At 36.4% G+C, this 16,492-nt stretch overlaps 5 protein-coding genes across 6 annotated transcripts; 2 read left to right on the forward strand and 3 right to left on the reverse strand.

The window, feature by feature from the left end:
• Positions 1-3,327: 3,327 nt before the first annotated feature.
• On the forward strand, positions 3,328-5,450 carry LOC108858968 (nuclear polyadenylated RNA-binding protein 4). The gene is made up of 6 exons (XM_018632810.2): positions 3,328-3,631; positions 3,942-4,077; positions 4,170-4,211; positions 4,307-4,385; positions 4,501-4,567; positions 4,656-5,450. Exons 1-6 carry the CDS (start codon positions 3,446-3,448, stop codon positions 5,310-5,312), a joined length of 1,167 nt encoding a protein of 388 aa, XP_018488312.1. The 5' UTR covers positions 3,328-3,445; the 3' UTR covers positions 5,313-5,450.
• An 87-nt stretch (positions 5,451-5,537) lies between these two features.
• Positions 5,538-7,349, reverse strand: LOC108859565 (uncharacterized). Its single transcript, XM_018633475.2, has 6 exons — positions 7,199-7,349; positions 7,010-7,100; positions 6,582-6,721; positions 6,048-6,410; positions 5,911-5,973; positions 5,538-5,819 (listed from the first exon to the last, which is right to left on the reverse strand). The coding sequence occupies exons 1-6, from the start codon at positions 7,271-7,273 to the stop codon at positions 5,583-5,585; spliced, it is 969 nt and encodes a 322-aa protein (XP_018488977.1). The 5' UTR covers positions 7,274-7,349; the 3' UTR covers positions 5,538-5,582.
• A 190-nt stretch (positions 7,350-7,539) lies between these two features.
• Positions 7,540-10,820, forward strand: LOC108862168 (uncharacterized). Of its 2 annotated transcripts, XM_018636215.2 has the most exons (3): positions 7,540-7,736; positions 7,913-8,290; positions 8,711-10,820. In XM_018636215.2, the coding sequence occupies exons 2-3, from the start codon at positions 7,929-7,931 to the stop codon at positions 10,614-10,616; spliced, it is 2,268 nt and encodes a 755-aa protein (XP_018491717.1). In that variant the 5' UTR covers positions 7,540-7,736; positions 7,913-7,928; the 3' UTR covers positions 10,617-10,820. The 2 variants fall into 2 exon arrangements, with proteins under 2 accessions (XP_018491717.1, XP_056842701.1); XM_056986721.1 differs by lacking the exon at positions 7,540-7,736 and having other exon boundaries at positions 8,147-8,286.
• A 359-nt stretch (positions 10,821-11,179) lies between these two features.
• On the reverse strand, positions 11,180-14,497 carry LOC108862167 (pentatricopeptide repeat-containing protein At3g06920). The gene is made up of 2 exons (XM_018636214.2): positions 14,384-14,497; positions 11,180-14,310 (listed from the first exon to the last, which is right to left on the reverse strand). The coding sequence occupies exons 1-2, from the start codon at positions 14,403-14,405 to the stop codon at positions 11,672-11,674; spliced, it is 2,661 nt and encodes an 886-aa protein (XP_018491716.2). The 5' UTR covers positions 14,406-14,497; the 3' UTR covers positions 11,180-11,671.
• A 663-nt stretch (positions 14,498-15,160) lies between these two features.
• LOC108860243 (uncharacterized) lies at positions 15,161-15,781 on the reverse strand. The gene has a single exon (XM_018634145.2). The coding sequence runs from the start codon at positions 15,702-15,704 to the stop codon at positions 15,324-15,326; it is 381 nt and encodes a 126-aa protein (XP_018489647.1). The 5' UTR covers positions 15,705-15,781; the 3' UTR covers positions 15,161-15,323.
• Positions 15,782-16,492: the final 711 nt, after the last annotated feature.

The raw sequence follows: 16,492 nt of genomic DNA on the forward strand, positions 1-16,492 counted from the left end.
TATGAAAATTTAACTGTAATAGTTTAGTTGTAGATAAGTTTGTTGTAGGTGTAAAGTTGTTGCTGTAGATTTTTTTTGCAGAGACTTTTGTTGTAGTTAAATTTGTTGTAGTTGTAAGTTATATGTTGTAGATATTTCAAAATAAAATATGTGATGTATATATAAAATAATTATTTTTATCAACTAAAATAATTTATATTACTGATTTTTATAAATTATAAAGTTTACTGTTATTTAAAATATAATATAGAAATAATATTTTATGTAATTTAAAATATTTCAAAAGTTTTGAAAACACCTAGAATTAAAGTAAAATATTTATAAATGTTTTATTATGATTATCTAATTTATTTGATATCATAAATAGTTTTTTTCATTTTAAAGTTTCTACAGCCTATAAAACAAGGATGTAGGTTTTTTACCTAAAAATCATAAGAAAAATTTTGCTTTAGATTTTTTTGCTGTAGTTTTAAAAATAAATCTAAAACATGATTGGTAAAAGTTAATAGTAATTTGTTGTAGGCTTTGACTAACAAAAATAAAACTACAACATGATTGGTAAAGTTTAATGTTTTAAAAATAAATAAAGCTAAAGTAGAAAGATAAAACTGAACCAATCACCCACAAAGATTTAAAATGCAAATCAGACGATACTGTATCCAATTAAATATCTGAAACATACTCAGTTTCTATATTAAATAAATAAATATATATTGCACATTAAATCAAAGCTCGTATAATAATACTAACATCTATAAAAGCGAACACAATATAAACCACATGAAGAGAAAGAATAAGGATACAAAATCAAATGAAAAAATGCTTAAACAAAATACACATTAATCTTGTATCAACTTCTATGTAGGTTAATATGATCAACCATATAAGACGATGAGTTTGTGTTCCTATTAATCAAATAAATTAAACTAGGTGTTTTCCTACACCATGTGCGGTAATGAATTTTTTAAATCTAACTTATATTTAAAGATATTTTTTATTAAATATTATAGATTTTACTATTTTCTTATTAATATTTAATATATATTAAATAAATTTGTATAAAACTAATAAAATGATATAAAATTGTATAATTATAAAACATTTAGCCTAAACATATATTTATAAAATTTGTTGATATATAAGAAACTAATAACCTTACGATTATATATTTAATTTTTTTTAAAATTGTAGAAATTTTTAGAAGTTTTAGTAATACAAATTGTATAATTATACAAAAAATAATATTTTGAAATTTGAAATGTTATATATGAATATTTTTATTTTATAGATGATGTATGAGCTATTACCATATTTTAAAAAAATTTACCAAAAAAAATATCAATATTAAATGTAATATATGAATTATTACCATATTATAATAATTTTGCCAAAAATATATATCACCATTAAATGAAATTATCCATGTCATATTTTTCGGAAGTCATGTCATCAATTTTAGTAGTCATGTCATATTTGTTTTGTAAAATTGATTGTAGAGATGACATTTGGCAAAATCATTTCGCAAATATAGTTTATGAGATGTAAATAAATGTAATGCTAGTTAACTGCCAATACCCTAATAAAAATGAGATAATGTGAAGGACAAGTCATAATAGTTAATTTCTCTAATTATCTTGTATTTTAGCTCTCTATATATATGCATATTAAATTCATGACCATACATACAAGTTCATACTAATTGTTTTTTTATCTAACTTAATTATAAACTATTTAATTTATTACTTTTGGCATATAAGTTATCTTAATTAGTCTTAAGTTGGTTTTTGAAATTTGTTCGTATTTTATTAAATTTATTTAGATAACATATTTTTTTACTATCACTGGTAATTAAAACAGTTGGAACTTTTAATTGTGATTTATAAATGTGTATCTTATTTTAAAGAAAATTGTTTTTCATTGTGTGATTATTTGCTTACAAACAATTTGACCAAAACAATAGTAGAGGCCAGTTGTTATCGTTTGTAAATAATTGTGACCCTTGTTTTTCTCAGCATTTTCAACACGGGGGGAAAGTAAGATGAAGAATTAAGTATGCGTTTGCGCTTGTCAATTCGTATGCGTTTGGGACATATGAACCGGATGATCCTTCTGGTTTCGCTCAATGATCTTCTGTGATAATATTGCTACTTGTTTCCTTACCACAAAGAATATCTTGCCCCTCTTGTCGTTCTTTCAACAAGTCCAGTGTATCCACGATCGGATCACATGAAAAATCTAAAAGCACTGCACATGATCATGGTTTAGATTTATTGTACAAAAAATTGAAATAAAAGCACTTAGAGATATATATCAGTTGAAAAAAGAAGATAAGAGATGACTTTTCTATTTTACAAAATTTTAAATTTTAAATTAATTCTTAAAAGATATATATATATATATATATACTATAGGTGTTTTGCCCGCACATGCGGGCATAAATTTCTTATAAATACTTACTCGCACATGCCTGCACATGCAGGAGTATTAGTTTATATCTTATTAATCTAAAATCAGCATAATAAATTATTATTTATGTTTTTAAATAGTTAAATCAAACATCAAAATATTTATATATGTCAAATACTTTTAATCAAAATATATAATTATTATTGTGTTAAGTTTTTTTAAAATACTCATATCTTAGAGATAGTTTAGAAAATATATTTTATTTTTTGGTTGACTAATATTTAATAATAAATTTTTTTGTATCTTAATTTTTTTTAACTTTAATAATAAAAATATTGTTTTCAGATAGGCACAAAAAAATATATATAGAAGAATTATCTTTTTTTTTGATAATTCTAAAATATTATTTTGTAATCAATTATTTAATATAGCATATAACATATAAACTTTATATCATTAAAATAAATTAGTGAATAGTTAGAAACTAATAATAAATTAATAACCTATCTAAAAGTTTAAAACCTAATAAAACTATGAAAAATAAGAAAAGCTAATATAACATATAAATTTAATATTAATAAAATAAAATTCGTTTTTATTTATATGAATATTTATCAAGGCTATTATTTTAAATTAATGATTTAGTGACTCAGCTCAAAACAAATAATACATCAATGATAATTTAGCTTAAACTTAATAAAAATATGACAAATAAGCAAAATTAGCTAAAATCATGGAGAACATGACAAGTAAGCAAAATCACTTCATAAATAATAGTATAGATATATATCAGTTGAACAAAATATATATATATAGATATATATCAAAATAAAAATAAAAATAAAGGCAAGAGAGTTAACATTTTTTTCTTTTTCCTTTTCCACAAAGGGATTAAATTCTATAGACTTATATGTATCCCACCATTCTTACCAAAAAAAACTCCTAAGAACGTTTACTCTTCTAAAACCCTGCGTTCTATTGTCTCTCTACCTCTTCAATTTCAACAAGCAAAGCTTTGGTTTGAAAGAGATAACTTATCATGTCTCAGCCAAACCAGAATAACCCTAATTTTAAAGATACTAAGATCTTTGTTGGAGGTTTAGCCTGGAGAACAACAACAGATGAATTGAGAAGATCTTTCCAACAATTTGGAGAGGTTATTGATGCTAATGTTGTCAGTGAGGGTCTCCAGGGAGGAAACTTAAGATCAAAAGGCTATGGCTTTGTAAGTACTTCTTCATTATTTCAATTCCAGCATATAATAATCTTTGATTCTTGTGAATGGTAGAGTTTGAAACTAGTTGATATGTAAAATAAACGATCATCTTGTGAATCGTGATAATCATAAAACTTGTGAAACTGAGCTTTTTAGTTTACATGTTACGCTTGTTTGAATTGCGTTTGGTAATACGAAACAACCCTTCTGTTTAATTTATGATTAGGTTAACCAAACGATCATTCTTATTTATGGGCTTTATTTTACAAATTGATTTAATTACTATTTAGTATATTTTCTAAATTTTTGTTACGTGCAGGTTGTTTTTAGGAATGCTGAATCTGCCAATAGAGCTTGTGAACTCCCGTGGCTGGTTATTGATGGAAGACAAACCAATGTCAATATGGCTTATTTGGGTGCAAAGAATAACAACTCTAACCAGCCTAACCAAAACGGTTTAATCTCTAATCTTCATCAATTTTGTTTTATAGTTACCTTTTTGCTGCTAATTTCCAGCTTCATTAATCTTCTTCTTAAAATTATGCAGGTTTACTAAATCAGGCTGGACCATCGCATCAATATCAAAACGGTTTGATGATCTCTTATTTACATATTTCTATTTTGTTATGCAACAAAACTTTTCCATGAACAGCTTATTAATCTTCATAAACCCTAAAATTGCAGGTTTGTTCAATCAGGCCGCATCGCATCAACATCAGCTAATTCCTCAGTATCATAACCCACATTTTCCTCAGTCCTACTGGTAAACTCTTTATTTTCTTAAAATAAATCTAAATCATTGTATTGTATGCTCTCTTGACTATAATGAATATATAACTAATCTAGTTTTTATTGGATTTTCTTTTGTTAATGTCTAGGGCTCCATATTACGGACAACATCCTTACATGTACAACGTTCCATGCTATACTTACCCCACCGCCGTGGTCAGTACTTAATTATGTTCCATAATGTTGTGCTTTTTTTTGTTTTATTGGCTTTTTTTCTAATTAACACGTTTTGAACATTTTATAGGTATCTATGCAGATGCAGCAGCATGTTCTAGCATATAGGATGCAACGGAATTGGGAACGGATGAACAATGTACCAAGGGTCATTGTTTCTAACCCTCCTAATGAAGAAATCAATGAAGCTAATGAAGAAATCAATGAAGCTAATGAAGAAGTCAATGTAGCTAATGAAGAAGTTAATGTAGCTAATGAAGAAGTCATTGAAGCTAATGAAGAAGTCAATGTAGCTAATGAAGAAGTCATTGAAGCTAATGAAGAAGTCAATGTAGCTAATGAAGAAATCATTGAAGCTATTGAAGAAGTCAATGTAGCTAATGAAGAGATCATTGAAGCTATTGAAGAAGCCATTGAAGCTAATGAAGAAATCACTGAAGAAATGAATGAATACATCAATGAAGAAGAGGCAGATACGGAAACAGACTGTGATCAAGAAGGAGAGATCAGTGGAGAAGGCAGTGACATCAAGCAAGATGTAAATGATCAAGAGTTAGAGATCATGATTGGAGAAGAGGATGACACCAAGCAAGAAGTTGTCTGTGAAGAAGAAGCTGAAAACGCACCACAAGAAAACGGGAATGGTCATGAAGAAAACAGCGATCAGGTAGAAGAAGGAGAAAAACAAGAATACAATAAGGAGCTAGTAAGAGAAGCGATAATATAAATAATTTAAGTCTGCTCGATCAGATTTAGAATTATGATCAAACTTATCTAAGCTATATATTTACTTATTTAGGACTAAACACTTGTCTTTACATTTACAGCGTTGTGAAAACTTATAACAATCTGTTTGTTGGAGATAACGAATTCTATATCATGTGATCTGTTTGTTGAAGCGTTGAGCTATCTAGTTTTCAATAACTTAACTAATAATGTTCAAAAAAGAAACAAAAAAACTTAACTCTTTCAATTTCTATGTTAAACAGAAGAGTATTCAATAGAAGGGAAGTTTACACTTTGTTATAGTGTGATGTCTACCAAAACTAGTCAAAGGAGAATCTGGTGGAAGCTGTAGATGATCTTCCTCATACTTAACAGAGACAAGACAGAGACCATGAGGTGGTGCAGGCAATGTATACTTTGCAAGCTCTCTCCTATCTTTGGTTTCTAGAATCATTGGGACAATGTCTGAATCCAACGCTTCTTTTCCAACCTGAACCAGCAAAGCTACCTGCAAAACATGGAATGGCTCAGCAGACTTTTAAAAGAAAAAAGTATTTTGATTGTATTAAACACCGTTAAGAGAGACCAATAGACTTAACCATGTTTCTGACTTGTCTGTACATAAACCCTGAGCCTTCAACTTCAAGCTGTAGAAGAGATCCCTAAACACCAAAAAAACATAAATGTCAAAGCCTAAACCCTAACTTTCTCAAGAAGTGATTGAATCTTTCTTTACCATTTCAATGACGTCAAAACGAGATATAGTTTTGAGAGGATCAGGCACTCCATCTTCCTTTGTAGCGTTAGCAAACGCTGAGAAATCATGCTTGCCAACAAAGTATTGAGCAGCTTCCCTGATTTTAGAAGCATTCAGTTTATAAGCAGTGTGGTAAGTGAAATGACGCTGGAACGGGTCCATGAAAGTGTCGCTGTATATCTGGTAGCGATAAACCTTGCTACGGCAAGAGAACCGAGCGTGGAACTCATGAACCGCTGCACCGATCTCTCTGACACGGATATCTTGAGGAAGAAGACCGTTCAAAGCAGCGTGAATGCTGTCCAAGCTAGTGTAATTAAAAGGAGTGACAAAATGAGCTACCTGCAACAACAAAAGGAATAGATGAATCTTAAAAATATATGATACCAGAGTTCGTTAACTCAACTGGAAATGACTCTGACTCTTGGCTATTGTGTTAGAGGTCTCCATGACCGTTGGGACAAAACTAATACTACACTGAGAAAGAGAGATTTGGGAGTTTAAAGTCTGAACCTGACCCCAAGCGTGAACTCCTGCATCAGTCCTACCAGCACCAACAAGATGAAGCTGTTTTCTTTGGAGCTTTGTTATCTGAGTTAAGGCTTTCTCTAACATTGATTGGATCGTTGGAGGTGATTCCTGATATTGCCAACCTGAAACCAAACTCTTGGTTTCAGTTTAAAGTAAAGAAATAAGATTGGTCCAAAGTGAAAGCTCTAAAACTATGACACACAAGTTGGTTGATGCTTTTAACTACACAACAAATATAATGGATTAAGATTCTGTGATGTAATTCTATAGATACAATAATCAACGCACTCTCATGGATTATGACTATGCATTTCTTATAATTAAGAACAATTGTATATATATATGCAGAATACATTGTATGGTCCTATAAAGAAGGCTTAGAGATATTGTTGCAGTTCTGAAAGACGAACCTGCAAATTTGGTGCCATCGTATGCGATCACGAGGCGCCATTTATAGATAGCAGGATCACTAACCTTCACAAAGCTGTTCAATTCAGTCTTCTGCGAAACACAAGTTCAGATTATGTCACCAAACAGAGCATTTACAAGCCAGCAGAGAAGTCGGAGTTCAGAGAAAGAGATTGTTTTGTGGCACTTACGGAGATATTCTGAGGAGACGAGAGGGACCCGTTACTAAAGAGTGAAGTAGGAAGCGCTGGTGTAGCGCTACTCATCTTCTTCTTCTTCTTCTTCTTCTTCTTCTGTCTCTGTGTGTGTAATCTAAAAGATTCGGACTACGGAATTGAAAGTCCCATGAAACGCTGCGTTTTAATTAGTACTCTTGGGCCTTAGTATGGACCTTTTGATTGATCTGGTTTAACATTTATAGTAACAGATCTCTCTATTTTTATTACAGAACCGAAGAAACTTTCGACAGTTGAAAAAAGTAAAACAACTTCATAAATCGTATAAATACAAGACGCTAAACGCTGATTTGTGTTCCCTAGGTTCTTCTATAACGTCCTAAAAACGCTGCGGTTTACGTCTCCCTTCTCTCTTACAGCCGCACGTGATCTTTTCCCTCTCTCTCTCTCTCGTCTGCCGGAGAAAAGGGCTCTGCAAATTTCGATTCTTTTTCCCCTGAAACGAGAACCCAATTCGCGATCGTCCTGTCGTCTTACGCTGACGTAATCAACGGTACACTGATGTCATATCTCCGAACCCTAAGATTTAACCTTCTTCTGTCTGAACTATGATCTATTTATTGCTCAATTTCGGATTCGTCGTTTTGTGAAATTAGGGTTTATAATTTCGACATGTTCAAGTTTCGCACTGAATTCGAAAATAAAAATCGTAACTTTGCAATTTTACAGGTGTATTTGTTTGGTAATGGCTACCAACAACAACAAAGTGATAGCTATATGTCGGTCAGGAGGAGAGTTCGTAACCAACAAAGACGACGGATTGTTGTCCTATTCCGGTAGTGGCGACGCCTTTGCTATAGACATTGATCACAACACTTCAATGACTGATTTCAAGACAGAGCTGGCTGAGTATTTCGGTTTCGGTGTGGAGACGATGACCACGCTCAAGTACTTTCTCCCTGGAAACAAGAAGACTCTTATCACCATCTCCAAGGATAAGGACTTCATGCGCATGGTTAAGTTCTCTGCTGATGCTGGGACTGTTGAGGTTTTCGTCATGCCTCAAGAAGCTGGTGTCGTCAATCTCTCCAACATGCCTGCCAGTAGGTACATGTTGTTATTATAGTCCCCTTGTTACATTTTGTTACAAGTTTATAGAAGAAGCTGGTGTAACTCTAATATGTGAACATTGGTGTTAAAGATGATCTAACTCAGTTTGACTCGTGATCGAAGATGATCTAACTAAGTTGTATCAAGATGATCTAAGTTCGAGTTTACTTATTGAAACTCATATAATAAGTGAGCTGAGAGAGATCTCATGGAAGATCTAGCTCATCATGAGTTAAACTGAGTTGAGCGAGAGCTAAGTCATTTTGACACCCCCAGTGAGTTGATTAAATTTTAGATTAGTGTAGAACTTGTCTTTAGTCCATTGAACTAATCATAGTTAGAATTGCTCGGTTATCTTCAAGTTATTTGCAGCTTTTACTCTAGCTAAACGTGTGATGTGTGGATTAAATTTTACAGGTCAAGTAGGACTACTGCATCAGAAGGTGTTGTACCTGTAATCACTGCTACAGGAGAAGACGATGTTGTCGATGAGGATATGACAAATGATTTTCAAATTGACTTAGCCATGCCTGACGAAAGCCCTTTACCGTGCAACTTTGTTTTACTCGATCAGAAACACCACACGGCGATACAGCAGTGGGAGAACGTCATCACAGGCGTTGATCAACGGTTCAACAGCTTCATCGAGTTCCGAGACGCGCTGCACAAGTACTCCGTGGCTCACGGCTTCGCTTACAAGTACAAGAAAAACGACAGCCACCGCGTCTCCGTCAAGTGCAAAGCTCAGGGCTGTCCGTGGCGCATCACAGCGGCGAGGCTGTCGACGACTCAGCTGATATGCATCAAGAAAATGAACCCGAGGCACACGTGCGAGAGAGCCGTCATCAAACCTGGCTACCGCGCGACTAGAGGGTGGGTGAGAACCATCTTGAAAGAGAAGCTGAAAGCCTTCCCTGACTACAAGCCTAAAGACATCGCTGAGGATATAAAGAGAGAGTATGGTATTCAGTTGAACTACTCGCAGGCGTGGAGGGCTAAAGAGGTTGCTAGAGAGCAGCTCCAAGGCTCTTACAAAGAGGCCTATAGTCAGCTTCCTCTTCTATGCGAGAAGATCAAGGAGACGAACCCTGGAAGCATCGCCACTTTCGTGACTAAAGAAGATTCAAGCTTCCACCGTCTCTTCGTATCGTTCTACGCTTCGATATCCGGGTTTAAACAAGGCTCACGCCCTCTTCTTTTCCTTGACAACGCTGTCCTTAACTCAAAGTACCAAGGTGTTATGCTTATAGCAACAGCTGCTGACGCCGAGGACGGTGTATTCCCAGTAGCATTTGCCATCGTTGATGCAGAGACGGAAGAGAACTGGCTTTGGTTTCTAGAACAGCTTAAATCCGCCTTGTCTGAATCCAGAAGGATCACATTCGTTGCGGATTTTCAGAACGGTCTGAAGGAAGCTATACCTCAGGTATTTGAAGACGCGCACCACGCCTACTGTCTACGCCAGCTAGCTGAGAAGATGAATACTGACTTGAAGGGTCAGTTTTCTCACGAAGCGAGACGGTACATGCTCAACGACTTCTACTCTGTGGCGTACGCAGCAACACCGGAAGGATACTGCAGCGCCACGGAGAGTATGAGAAACATATCTCCTGATGCTTGTGCTTGGGTTACAGAGAGCGAACCGCACCATTGGGCAAATGCGTTGTTCCAAGGGGAGAGATATAACCTGATGTACTCGACCTTCGGGCAAGAGTTCTATAGCTGGGTGTCTGAAGCACATGAGTTTCCCATCACTCAAATGATCGATGAGTTTCGAGCCAAGATGATGCAGTCTATCTACACACGTCAGGTGCAGTCCCGTGACTGGGTCACAACGCTGACACCGACCAACGAAGAGAAGCTTCAGAAAGAGATAGGACTTGCACAGACGCTTCAGGTCTCACCACCAGAAGGCAGCTTGTTCCAGGTTAACGGAGGAGACTCTTCCGTCAACATAGTTGATATCGACCAGTGTGATTGTGACTGCAAGATCTGGAGGCTGACGGGTTTGCCATGCAGCCATGCAGTTGCTGTGATCATGTGCATAGAGAAAAGCCCTTATGAGTATTGCTCTAGATACTTAACGGTCGAGAGCCACAGGTTGATGTATGCAGAGTCGATCCAGCCTGTGCCTAACATGGATAGGATGATGCTGGAGGAGCCGGTGGAGGGTTTGGTTGCGGTGACACCTCCTCCCACGAGGAGGACACCGGGGAGACCGAAGATGAAGCGCGTTGAGCCGTTGGATATGATAAAACGTCAGCTACAGTGTAGCAAGTGCAAGGGACTAGGACATAACAAGAAGACCTGCAAAGCTGTTTAGTGGGGTTTGTATGTGTTGATTAGTTAAAAGTAGACGATTTTGGATCTTCCCTTGCGTGAGTGAGTGAAAAAATAAAGATCTCGTTTGTTTTCAGACCAAAGCGAGCTTTTTATATTTTGTTTCTCATAACTTGTTGATCTATGACACTCACATTTGAACTATATAGACTTCTTCACATGACAGCTGAAGGGGTTTTTTATCTTCTTCCTTTTTTATCTTTGATTCAACATTGCCACATTGGGTGAACTAGCAAGATGATGATGTACACAGCTAAAAATGCATTCAGCAACTATAATAGTTGAGATTGCTTTTTTTCAATATACTTGTACCAATATACTATGATGAATTAGAAGAAGAGTTACTACAAGAACCGCCACAGAAAGCTAGTACCCAGCTCTAGAAAGCAAAGATCTTTGAATCTCAGTCATATTTGAACTTGGATTCATGATTGTAACGTTAAAATTGTCTTTGGTTCCTTGTGAGTTTTGGTATGGTTCTACTTCTATGTAAAATGGTAGCACCGCAAGATTTTATCATTCTCAATGCTTCCATGTAACAGTCTCTGCACCTTTGTGTGTTTTTTTCACACACCAAACCTATCAATTAATGAAGTTATCTATGATAGTAACCACATGATTTTGTATTATCTTAATTACATCGACAAGCTACGTAAACAGTTTTGCTTTAGATTTCAATGCATCTTTCTCGTCTAACAAAACCTGCAAATCATTCGTCCGAAGTAATACAATAAGTAGACTTTCAAGCTTTTGACCCAAAAAAAAAAAGAGTAGGCTTTCAAGCTCAGGAATCAGGATAGGATCATAAAAGATCAAACTCGTGCTATGTGTTACATTGCAGTGATATGAAATTCATTTCCGGTGACATTCTTCTTCAACTTTCTGCTTCTTCTTCTTCAGGTGCAGAAGTAGCTTGTCATCTCCAAAACTTGTGATCCTTGTAGATCAAAAACGTTCAGAGCGACCCCTTGATTGGTATCAGACACAATCAGGAACGTTTTTCTTCTTGTCCTATACAAGAAAACAAGTAACTACTCCCTACCAAGATCGTGCAGCGTGCTTTGCCTTTCCCGTTTCCCTCAAAACAGCTCCCACTATAGCTGCTTGCTCAAGACAATCATTCTTATGCAAAGTATCCAAAAGCACAACGCAGGTTTTGTTATGAATATTCAATCCTTTCCTACGCGTTTCCTCAAATAACGAATAAGCATCCATCGCCCTGTTTCCATTACTCAGACCTTCAATCATAGCATTGTAGCAAGCCGAGTCCGGTACGCCACCGTTGGCCTTGAACCGATCAAACAGCGAACCAGCCTCTGCAATGTTCCCAGCCTTTGCAAGTCCTGAGATCATGGTGGTGTATGAAACAGTGCTTGGTTTCATCCCTTGCTTCTGCATCTCTTGCCAGAAGACAAAGGCTTTATTGAACTTCCTGACTTTACAGAGACCGTTGATCAAGATACCGTAAGTAACTTGGTTCGGCGTGCATTTCATCTCTTTCAAAGACTGAAAACAAGCGAGAGCTTCGTTGATTTCCTCAGCTTTCACCAACGCATCAAGCAACGAGTTCCACGTGTAAACATTAGGTGTTAATCCTTTCTGCATAAGCTCCTCCAAGATAAGGTAAGCTTCATCAATCCTGCCTACTTTCCCAAACCCATCAATAAGACTACTGTAGATCACCACGTTTAGCTCTATTCTCTTTGACTTCGCTTCCTCAAAGAGCATATAAGCTTCATCTAGCCTATCTATTTTGGCAAGTCCATCAATGACTGAACCATACGTAACAACAGTCGGTTCTAAACCTTTCGTCTTCATTTCCTCCAGGAGCTGATAAGCTTTGTTAACTTTCCCACACTTGCAGAAACCATCAATGACGATGTTGTAAGCACGCGTGTCCAGCACACAGCCTTGCTCCTTCATGGAGTAAAACAACTCGTGAGTCTCATTAGCAAACCCTGCTTTGATCAGTCCATGGATTAATATCGAGTAGCTTCGAGCATCAGGGACGAAACCACGAGCTTTTATTTCCTCAAACATAGCTCTTCCCTTTTCAGGCTCACCAGCTTTGAACATGCAGTCCATGTATGTGTTAAGAAACTGCAAATCAGGAGAACACTTCTGATGAATCATCTCCTTGTATATCTTGTGTCCATCTTCTTTTCTACCATGGTTGAAGAAGCTCCTTATGAGAGATGTGTAGACAACAGAGTTAGGCCTACACTCAGCATCCAACATCTTCTCGTAGATTTTGTAAGCGTCATCAACTCTCCCTACCTTCCCTAAACCATCTATAAGCGAGCAAAACGTAATCTCATCTGGTGTACAAACTTTATAATCCATCTCCTCAAATACAGCACAAGCTTCATCAAGCTTCTGCGCTTTACATAGCCGATCAACCATTATGTTCACAGTCCTGACATTAGGAAACAAACCAGCCTTCTCCATTGAATCACGCAGCTCAAAAGCACAGTCAAGCTTACCAGCTCTACACAGCATGTCAATGAGAATGTTATAGGTTGAAAGGTTCGGTGCAGCATCTTTCTTCATCTCTTCAAACAATCTCAACGCCTCGTCCACTCTCCCCATTCTCCTCAGGGATGTGAGAATGCAATTATAAGCGATCACACTCGGTATAGACCCTTTGGCTCTTTGTCTCTCTAACAGACTGTACGCTTCCTCAAACTTTCCAGCCGAGCCGTAACCCATAATCATTGTGTTGTAAGCGTAAGTGCAAGGTACGCGTCTGCTCTTCTCCAAATGCTCAAACATCTCCACAGCTTCGCCCAATCTATTGGCCTTGCAGAGAACTCCAATCATGCTGGTGTAAGTGACTTCATCAGGCTTCAAACCACTCGCTTCCATCTCATGAAAAAACTTCCAAGCCATATCAACTTTCCCCACTTTACCGAAACAATCTATACAGACGTTGTAAAGAACAATGTCGGCGTCAAGAGAGCTGCTCTTCATCTCATCAAGCAAGGACAAAGCGGAGTCAACTCTCCCTTCTCTAGCGAAACCACGGATCAACGTCGTGAAGAGATGAACCGTCGGCTCGTATCCTAACTCCTGCATCTGCTGGAAGAGAGTCAGCATCGTATCGGAATGATTAACGGCTGAGAGAGCGCCGATGAGAGTGGTGTAAGCTGAGAAGGCAGGTCGAAACTTGAACTTCCTCATCATCTGCAACACATCAAAACCTTCCTTGAGCTTGTTGGCCCTAACGCAGCTAGCAACCATCTCTATACATGTGTTGACAGACGGGCCAAACCCTGCAACGCTCATTTCTCCGAGGATAGGCTCCAAAGATTCAAACTTTCCGCAACGAGACATTAAAGAGAGCAACGAGTTGTAGGATTCAGGACAGTGAGGAAGCTCGGTTCTTCTCTCGAACCAACGGAAGTAATCAATTGCGAGGTTAACATCTTTCAGACGACGTAATACACTAATGACCAACTCTGGTTGAGGAGTCAAGTTTAGAGAGGAGAGCGCAGTTTCGGAGGAAGGTCCCCACGGACCACTCGAGAGAACTTTGCAAATCTCGTTGACGACTTGTCTGTTGTTATTACCCTCTAAAGGTTTAGGCTTTTCGCCGTTATCAGATGAAGATGATAGATTCTTCTTACAAAGGGAGAAAACACGATATGGTTTTTTTGTATACTTTCGAAAGATAGTTCCTGCACCAGATTCAAATAGATTCATAACCATTTTCATCAAAAGATTGAAACTTTTACAGAAAACTTGATTTACCTGGTCTTAATAGAATCTGCATATTTTCTTGCTTTTATGTTCCGAAGAGCTGAGTAATCTCGAGTTCAGTACGATAGACTGAAAGTATGTTCCGTAAGAAGACAACAATCAAAGCTTTATTTTTGCAAGGAAGTGTAGAGAGGGAGAGGGGTTTAACGAGAAGGAAGACATAGGTTTGGGCCGAAAGAGAAAAAGGCCCATACAAATTCCAGAGGGTAAGAAGTCTTAACGGATTTGGGCTTTAACATATTTGATCCATGAACCAAACCTTTATGGCCTGGGTCGTACCAGTCTGGTCGGGTTACCCGGTCATCGTAGAGAGCGTCGGTAGTTGAAAAAAGAAAAAAAATCTAAAAAAAAAAGTTAGTTATGTATTTAAAACTACTTTTAAGAAGAAAATTTATTAATTCGACGAAATTTGTCATAGAGAATTTCGCCAGTAAAAAGTAGTAACATGGTGTACGAAATCATATTATTAAATAAGGATTGCAAATGAGGTAGCAGAATAATGTCTCTGAATCTCTGATAATAGTCTTCTCACGTGGTCATGTGGTGGGGACACGACGAGGACGATTCCGAAACTCCAATGTGTCCGTCTCCCAAGAAAATATATTACTCAAAAATCCTCATACAAAACTATAGTGTAATATCCCCACAATTTGAAATTAAAATTTTCATACGAATTATAACTATTTCATTAAGATCAAATTTAAATAAAAAAACTTGGAAATTGCGGCATCAGTCACATGACTCGCGTGCGTACCAACAACATACATCAATCAAACCGCTGTATAGTTGACTTCAACCGTTAAATAAATCAAAAGAAAATAAAAAATAAATAAAAAGACACAAAATCGAATAAATATATTAATAATCCATTAACTGTTTTCGAAATAAAATTAAAAAAAAAAAACTACAGATCTGAAGATACGACGTCGTTTCAGTCGTCGGAATCATCCCCTCCACCAAAGATGGAGAAGCGGTTGTAGAGCAAGAACAAGATCAGAACTAGGAACAGCGCGACGCCGACAGGAGATCCGCTAACCCTGTGAATGGACTCTGGCTCTCCGGTGGAGAAAATGGCGGACACGAAGGAACCGCGCTCGGACGAGAGGAACTGAATGGTGAGGAGAAGCAGGATGGGGAGCAAGAGAAGTCCCACCGGACTTAGAAGCTCTGCGATCCCTTCTGTGATGGCTTCTCCGCCGTCTCCGAGGAAGAAGGGAACGAACACTACCAATGCCACAACGACGGCGAGTATGATGCCGTGTGGCGTGGATCCGCCACCGCCGCCTATAACGCCTTGACGATCTTGATACATTTTGTCGATGATGAGTGTGTGAGAGAGTGTGTCTTTTTTCTATTTTTCTCTTTTTTTTCTTTTCATTACAGTTGGAATATGTAATGGGAAGCGAGCGAGGGACGCGTTTGTCTTTTTGTAAAGTTCAAATTATTTTCCTCTTTTTTGTTTTTTTTTTCTTTTAAATTACTTCGAAACTCGTGGGACGTTTCCTTTCAAACGTTGTTTACGATAATTAACAGAACCACTTTAACAGAAAATTAAAAGATGTCAGGATCTTCAATGTTTTAGAGGGGGATTCATCTACATTTACCGACGCCCAAAAAGCACCATAAGTAAACTTTAGAATTTCATAAAATTTGTAAGCCTGGCCCATGGCTAATGGGTTTTATGTCAGTTTGCTCGGTTCGGTCCGTAGTTCAATCGTGTGTGATGGCCAGTATAATCACTAGTGTTTTGACCTCACTACATATAAAAAAATAATAGGTTATTCATTATTCAAATACTTTAGCTCAATAATCAAAGATCTAGAGGGGTTTATTGTATTGATGATTTGAGAGAATTTTAGTTTTTGTTCAAATCTCTTCTTATCTTATCTAGTATTTATAGAAGTCCTACCAAATCCATACTTATTAAATTAGTCATTTGCTCAAATTCTTTCAAATCTCTCCTTATGGAAAATAAGAATTTCACTCATAATATTTATCAAGAATTATTTAGAATTATCAGATAATTGGTTTTATAGATAAAATTCATTAGAAACAAATACCATCTAAGGAAATGGTATTTCAAAATAAAATAAACAAAAC

The sequence above is a fragment of the Raphanus sativus genome, chromosome 5 (genome assembly GCF_000801105.2).
Source record: "Raphanus sativus cultivar WK10039 chromosome 5, ASM80110v3, whole genome shotgun sequence".
Lineage (NCBI taxonomy): Eukaryota > Viridiplantae > Streptophyta > Magnoliopsida > Brassicales > Brassicaceae > Raphanus > Raphanus sativus.